General features: G+C 32.0%; 1 protein-coding gene across 2 annotated transcripts; it reads right to left on the reverse strand.

Annotated features, from left to right (window-relative positions):
• Positions 1-30: 30 nt before the first annotated feature.
• Positions 31-7,541, reverse strand: LOC120334974 (fibronectin type III domain-containing protein 3B-like). Of its 2 annotated transcripts, XM_078112984.1 has the most exons (9): positions 7,414-7,541; positions 6,734-6,883; positions 6,163-6,399; positions 5,402-5,683; positions 4,911-5,159; positions 4,016-4,294; positions 3,221-3,478; positions 2,439-2,726; positions 33-1,535 (listed from the first exon to the last, which is right to left on the reverse strand). In XM_078112984.1, coding segments are annotated over exons 2-9 (1,743 nt in total). In that variant the 5' UTR covers positions 6,882-6,883; positions 7,414-7,541; the 3' UTR covers positions 33-1,533. The 2 variants fall into 2 exon arrangements, with proteins under 2 accessions (XP_077969117.1, XP_077969110.1); XM_078112991.1 differs by lacking the exons at positions 6,734-6,883; positions 7,414-7,541 and adding an exon at positions 5,809-5,893 and having other exon boundaries at positions 31-1,535; positions 6,163-6,298.
• Positions 7,542-8,177: the final 636 nt, after the last annotated feature.

Raw genomic sequence — 8,177 nt, forward strand, 5'->3', positions numbered from 1 at the left:
GAACTATTAGGATAAAGAATAATTAACTGTGTGATGAAGATTAATTTGATTATTAAAATACAAGAACGAGTGAATTCAAATAGCATAGTAAACCAGTGTAATCAAATTTTTTCACTACGAATGCCAAGATCAAATTGTTTAGCTAAATACTACTAAGATAAATAACAATTAACATAAACATTCAGCACAAAAAATGAAAAAGAGTTACATTACTGTTATTTGATTGCTACCGTAATCCGAATATGAATATTCCAGTAGCATAAAGACAGCAGATTTGAAACACCATTGATAAAAATGTGATATTGAACCGAATCTTAAGCAATAAAAATTAGGTATATATTGAAAGCTATTATAATTCATCATTCATACATATATCAACAAAAGTTGCACTTTTGTGAAATGTGTGCAGTCAATCAATATTACAAGCAGCTAGTTTTGTAAGAATACTAAGCCAAGGTACATGACCCCCAAAGATACATTTAGATTTTCCAAAAGTGTACAATATATATTCCTTCCATAACTTATAATCTGCCCTTAAAATACTTTTCATCGAAGGAAGTCACATTTTCACCCCAGTAGAACTAAATTACCATAGAACTACTTTAACTACAACTACAATGAACCCAATCTACTTTCAAATTCCACATGATTTATTTTGTCCAATCACAGCATCAAAGCCAGATGATCTTAGCTGTCACAAATAAAAGAAAATTTTAGGGGTACACAGTAAAATCTATAAATTGTCCAAAGGGTGACAATGAACGGGAAACGTTTGGGAAACCAGGCACTAGAATAACTTTTAAATCCACTCATGATAAATTTAATTCTTCGAGTAAATATGAGCATGAGCAAAATTAGACTTTGATTAATTTCAGTCAATACCTGCAGAAAGGAATTTGTTAGGAATTTCACATAATGAAATTTCTAATAACAAATTAAAGGAGAAATGTAAAATCCCCAGAATTTTCACTATTTCAATAAATTGCTAATAAGAACTATGATATTTGGAATATATCTTGAACTTTTGGAATGAATCATAAAATTTATCAATGTGTATACAGGGTGTTAAAAAAGTAACGCAACATTAACAGAAGTTAATATGAAATGCTACTTGAAACATTTACCGACTAACACCTTTTAACAGTATCAAATTACGGTGAACTTCCAGTTAAACATTTCGCGACTGACGTTTCTTAACAGTTACTTTCTCACATTGCCAGGACGAAAAATTGTACCTTATTTTTGGGTAACTTTTTTAACACCCTGTATTTGTAAATTATTTACTTAGTGCATGAATTAACAAAGTTAAAATGGAAAATCAACGATACTGAAGAAATTTTATAACAGCAGCTATAAATCATTTTTGCAAGTTAAAATGGTAATTCGAACTCTCTAAATTTGATCTGCAACAACAATTAGATATCTATGAGATCTAATAGATATATATCATAAAAAATAGTTTAAAGCGGGTTGATTCATATTTGACAGAAACTTCTGTGTGTTCACAATTTTTGATCTTTGCTGCGTCGTAGATCCTGAAAACAAAAAAATAGTTAAATATTTCTTACGATGGAGTATATTTAATTTCCTATTTTGATAGAGAATTTCATTAGATTTTGTTAGCAATTACCTAGAGTAACCAAAATGTTTAATTTGAAACCTTAATTTCTGTGGTGTATTTGGTCCATGTTATGGTGACTTAACTCGTGACAGAATTTGAATCAGAATTGAAAAAAAAAGTTCCAAAACCTAACTTTTAATTTTTGTAATAACACCTCAATTTGTATTTTGTTTTCGAATTATGACTCAAGTCTTGATGCATGTCTGAGGTTAAAATATTTATTTGTTTTTCTCTTCACTAGTCATTAAATGAGCTTGGACTTTGAACTGTAAAATTGATTCCAATTCAAAATCCCCAACTTTTTGACTCAACTTATTTAAAATCATTTGCTTTTATTAACATTTGACTCGGGGTTTAAATTATTATGAATCAGTCTCTAGACTGGGAATTTTTAATCCTGAAAAGAATGTATTTTGCAGGGTCATTTTTTGTCATATAAAATTGTTATGCTCCTTACTCGAGTTCACACTAGCTAACTAATTGTATAAATCAGAGTCTCCCAATCTTTTTTGACACATTCCTTCCTCTTTGGATTCCACTCCTACTATGCATAAATCAGCGTTGTGCATGAACTTGCATTCGTTATTCAATCTTTAACAGAACAATTGCTTGTGATATATCATAAATGCAAGTCATATTCTGGTTTTTATACAATTGGAATGATTCATAATGTTCTTTACAATCAAAAAACAAAGTAATTTCCATCTCTAGAAAAAAATTAATTTTTTCTTGGAGAGGAATTCTATTCCAATTGGGAAACGTTCAATGTGACAATGTGATTAGTACATTTTCTTAGATGGCGTCATATGTTACTTACATTCAAATTGTGGGTTTCTTCTTTGTGGAATTCCATACACCGGCTGACTAACTCTTTCATCGCCCATTTGAGATATTACAAATACAGCGTAGTTTTGTCCAGGTTGAAGTCCAGAGAGAATGCAGAACTTTTGCTTAGTTGTCATCACTTTATCGTCTCCTGCTGCTGGATGAGCCACAATTCGATACTGTTTGTCGGCCGTGTCTGGGTCCTCAATCATAATTTGGAAGCTACGTTTTGGGTCTGCCATATTGTGGGTCACACGTACCCTTGTTGGTGGTGAGGGATCTGTAAATGATACAATTTTGAATAAAATTGGGCAACGCCATGTTTGGTATCCGTAAATTATACACAATAAAAATAGTAGTAGAGTATTTCAACAAATATACAGAATTTCATTGAAAATAATTCAAATTTATAATGATAATCTAGCACTAAGGCTTCAGATTTAACTATGATGGTATTATAGGCTAAAATCTGGAGTTCAAATTTCATGTCCATTACTTAACACGGGATGTAATGAGTTGAGTAGGTAGGTATTGCTGGAAAAATTCAAATTTTTGAAAAATAGAGTGGATCTTCACTCATCAGTAGCTTCTTGTGCAAAAGCCTTGTTCAAAAAAAAAAGAATATATGGTAATTACAAAGTTCATAGAACGCAGGATTCTGATTCGGTTAATATAAATTTTTGAGTTTATCGAAACATAAATCCTTGCAACCTGAACGCAATGTTACGAAAATAAGGAGCAAATAATATAAAAGCATTCAATATTGTTGCAAACCTGTTTTAACCTCAACTTCGTCAGAAAATGCACCACATCCTGCTTCATTTTCTGCAGCAACTTTAATCTGGTAAGTGCTCGAAGCAGTGACGCCTGTGATTGTCAAACTGTTATCAGTGGTGAGTTGTTCTTGCTTTGGCTGGCCATTAATTTTAATGTTAACCCTGTATCTCGTAGGCTTGATAATAAGATTTTCCCAATTAATGTTGAGCCGGCCATTGATCTTTTCAGCAGCTATGCCATCCGGTTTTTCAGGGTCTGTTAATAGAAAAAAAAATTATTTAAAAAAAAAATTGGAGATTGAGAATGAAGCATACAGAATGATAATGAAAATGATATAAGAATTAATTGTCAATGTAAATAGGCTTAGGAAATAGAGTTCTCAACAATTTTCCAAATATTCAACGAACAAGTTGGGGATCACTTAATTAAGCAACAATTTGACATAAAGTCAAATTTTCAAAAACAAATCTCCTCGTGAACATATTCAAGCTTCTAAATCCCAACCAAATTTTTTTCACTAGCTTGAAACAGTCGAGTTAGTTAGTTTTAAACTCACTCAGGTCAACCTAACACTGCTACAAAGCATTATTTTTTAAATATTTTACACTTTTGCTCCATAACAAGGCTGTATACAAGTAAATGTTTTTTTTTAACTTTGGTAAAATCTGGATTTTTTTTTACTTCAAGCCATTTATTTTCAGGCCACAGTTGTGGTTATTGAGATGGCGTAAAAAATAACTTATACAAAATTCATATTTAGCACGCAACACTATATTATAAAATATTACTTACACGTCTGAACCAAGGTTGGGCAGATTGCTCTTTTGCTATGCTGACCATTACGTTCCGCGACAACACATATCTCATAGGTTTCTCCAGGTGTCAGATGTTTCAATACTGCATGAAATGTTTTTGTCTCAGTGTCTACTGGTTCGTTGATGTCAGTTAAAGGATGAGCAAAAACTTTGAAACTTTGGCCCAGTTGGTCCTCTGCATCGAATGACACAATAAAGGTATCATGAGGAGAACTTTGCATTGGCTGTGCTCTGACTTGTTCAGGAGCCTTTGGCTCTGAAATGAGAAAATCACAATAGTCAATAAATTCAAAGCTTACCAAGTTTAAGGTAAGTATAGGTATCTAAATTTTGCTGCCATGTTCTAATTCCTTCCTTATCAGTTTTTAATAATTTTTTTTTCATGTTGTGTTGGACCCAATCTTGGGCGTCGCTGCTCGATAACCAGAATTGGTTTTATTGCGCCTCTCATCAAATTGCAATTGTTATTCTATTTTGAATTATATATAAACATGATGTTACCAAATTATGACACATGGCACTACACAAGCAGTATAGAGATGTATAAGTTTCCAGATTCATTTTGAGTAAACAAATAATTGTTTTGGTGGCTTGAAAAGCTTAAAGGAATGCTATGAAATATCTATATTGAATGACGATGTGAAGTTCAATGATAATTTCTACTTGTGGTATTGGTGGTATTTGTATATAAATACTAATCTTTCGGACGTATTTAGTTTTAATATCATGAGACTAGGCTTCGAGCAAATTTTAATACAATCAAGGAATTGGACAAATTATGGACAAAACATTCAAAAAAGTTGGAAAATGACAATGTGTAGATGCATGAAAACTCATAGTTTTAGGATGTTTGAATTATTGAAAATATTGACCTGTTTTGATTTCAATAGTGTTTGAATATCCACTAATTCCTGCAGAATTTTTTCCAGCTACACGAACGTTGTATGTTTGCCCAGGCATTAAATTTGGCACCACCATGCTCGTGTCTGAGGCTTTGTACTTCTGTGGCTGCTCTTTTCTACAAGTTACTTCAACTTCATATTCAGTTGCACCCTCAGCCTCATTCCATTTTATTTTTTTAGGATCAACAGTTTCTCGGAGATTTGTTGGATTGGCTGGGTCTAATATGTAAAAATAAACATACAAAAATGATAGAAAAAGTTGCAATCTATATAGCCAACATGGAAAAAGGTTTAACTTCAAGTAATATGTTGAGTATTTTATTGTAAGCAGAAATCTTCAACCTGTTTCTGAAACATAATTGAATCCAACTTAAAATCTAAACTAATAAATCAACTTAACCTCAAAATTATGGCAACAATGAAATAAAAATGAAAATAAAATTGATTTTCATGCAACATACATGTAACAATGTCTCCTGGAGCGTAAGCTTCGTCACTAAAAATAACATCTGGTTCCCCTTCAGTTCTGGATTGTACATACACTTCATATGCATTTCCTGGTTTGAGACCACCAAATGTGTAGAAATTCTTACTACCTTCCTTAGATTCCGATGTATCTTCAGTTAAGTCACATATTGTAACTTTGTAGTGTTTAGAAACATTTCTCTCAAAGTTTACGACGATGGAATTACTTGGGGAACGCTCATTATGTTTTACAGTAACATTTTGCGGAGGCAAAGGTCCTGTATAAAAAATAAAGAAAACGAACATGAAAAGAAATATATAACTATAGTTTTTTATATAGTGTATAAAATTTCATAGTGATGAGGCGGGAAAATATTTAAGTCCATTAATCTGGAATAAATACCTGGTTGACTAGATATAGAGTGGTAATCGGATGGGAGGCTTTGGTTTGTCATATGAGTATGTTGTCTCATCGGCTTTTCTCCCCCCTAAGTTAAACATAAAATATCTTATTGAAAGCTCGAATTATATGGGGGATAAGTATAGTGAGCGAGAGTCGCTGTAGGGTGGTGCACATAACCGTTGGTTTGTTACGGCTACCTCCAACGAGAGGCTGGCGTGATTCACCATATGATGAAGTCGTCTTAGCGTCCCTCTATCACAGGGTAAATCCTATTCTTTTTCATGCAGTAGATGATGATGAGGGTTAACAATACTTTCACTCATCATATCTACTTTGTCATATATAACAACTTACTAGAATTTATTGTCAAAAAACTTGACGCGATTCCGCTTTCAGCTCTAACTTCTATGTTATATGTGCTTCCTGGCTCCATATTTTTTAACTCAAATTCATTTTTATCGGTTCGGTTAGGTCTGTTTCCACTGATTCCACTGACTTCATAATAAGAAGGTGGAGGATTCAGAGGTTCCCACTGTAGTGTTGCATTCCTCCCATCATTTTCAACTAGCCTTATTGCAGTAATGCTGTGAGCTTTTAAAAATAAATTTGCTGTATTTACATGCAATAGAATATTAAGGATAAATAGTGAGGTCAAAATCGAATATTTCAAATAAATCGAACAATTCAAATATTTTTATGTAAATACCCGTACATATGATAGTTGAATAGCTATGTTAGGACGGAAAGGCCTTATTGCAATTCAGTAACATAGCATTTCTCGAAAAAAAAAAATATTTCCCAAAATTATATAAAATAAAAACTTGGTTTTCATAACTTTAAAACATTTTTTTCTTTTTCCCTGACATAAGATGCAGTCATAATGGTGATTATTTTCTGTTTATAGTTTCAATAATTTATTGCTAACCTGTATTAATAGTATTTGGGCGGATTTGAGATTCTGCAGCAGCGAGTTCCGATTGTTCTTGATCCGATTCGTTCCTGATTTCCTCGACCAAAGCTGAATTTGGTTTCTCCGCATCTTCTTCGATCAGAGTTTCTCCTGCATCTGACATTACTGAATAAAAGAGGAATAAACGATAATCATTACCTAATAATTAATTGTCACAAACGCAATGTCTATGTAGCACAAGAACCTTATGCATTATGCAAATTATTAAGACTAAATTTCAATTTTTCAACTAAATGTACCAACAAGATTGTAATCTATCGGATAACTTGAAAAAAAGTCAAATACGGCACAGGTAATCACATATACCGGTAGTAGTGATTTTATATAGTTTTCAAAGAAATGTTAAAATTTAGTAATATTATAAGAATACTAGATCACTGCTTCTTAATAATAGATTTATACCAATTAAATTTAGTTTGGAGCAATGAAACTATGGGGACGTCGTAGTGATGTAAGTTTTTAATGACGTAGTCAGGTAGAGGTTAGGGACAACATGTGCGAAAATGTCTGTGCCACGCCAATTAGAAGTACTTACTGCGTTTAGTGAACATACACCGAAACAAGAATATAAGTTTTGCATGAGTTCAATATTGTGTTATTAAACTATTAAACAATCAAATAAAATAATACTGTACCTTGTGGATAACTTTCATTCAGATGATAAGTGAATTTTTGAAATAGATATTTAAGCCTAAAAACCAAAGCAGTAGATTATTCCAATTAAATATATACAATATAGCACAAGGCAAATAGTTGTTAGTCAGGCAGATGTACGGGGATTCAGGGCTCTAACTATTTTTTTCAGTTTGGGTTGTATTGCACATTTCGGTTGGGTAAACTCTTTGAAATGGACTTTCAAATACACAGCCAGAATTTTGTTTGAGTCATCATTTTCAATATTTATTTGTTGTCATAGAAAAGATAAAATTGCGTTGACAAAAATGGTTAACAATATCTAATTCTTTGTTTTAAATTATTTCTGTGAATTCCGGAAATGTCAGTTTAAAAATCGGCCCACTTATAATTATGCCTATTAGAAATGGATGTCTAAAGAAATATTTGCTGCTTTTGATAACTCTAAAATGCCACACAAACGTACAATTAAATTGATAGCAAAATTTAAAAGCATGTTAAAATGAAAATAATTCATTAATCCACAATCTAATTGCATGCATTTTAATGTATTTGAAAAAACAATAATGAATTTAATAAACACATCAAATGTCAAAATGTCACAAACTACAGCAGTCAGCAACATGCACATTATTGTTATTGGCAAGCATGTCTAACTAAAGTACTATCAACAATCTCACAAATTTAAGTAATAAAATTACAAATATGACACTCCATCATTTATTATGATCTAGATTAGGGTTTTCATGGTATTATGTACAAAATA

The sequence above is a fragment of the Styela clava genome, chromosome 1, assembly GCF_964204865.1.
Source record: "Styela clava chromosome 1, kaStyClav1.hap1.2, whole genome shotgun sequence".
NCBI lineage: Eukaryota > Metazoa > Chordata > Ascidiacea > Stolidobranchia > Styelidae > Styela > Styela clava.

Excerpts from the sequence above, each read along its gene's own strand:
- LOC120334974 (XM_078112984.1), bottom strand. The coding sequence starts at position 6,881 with ATGTCAGATGCAGGAGAAACTCTGATCGAAGAAGATGCGGAGAAACCA. Across the intron at positions 4,295-4,910 it reads CACTATTGAAATCAAAACAG|AGCCAAAGGCTCCTGAACAA; the intron begins GTCAATATTTTC and ends TTCTCATTTCAG. Across the intron at positions 3,479-4,015 it reads CCCAACCTTGGTTCAGACGT|ACCCTGAAAAACCGGATGGC; the intron begins GTAAGTAATATT and ends TTCTATTAACAG.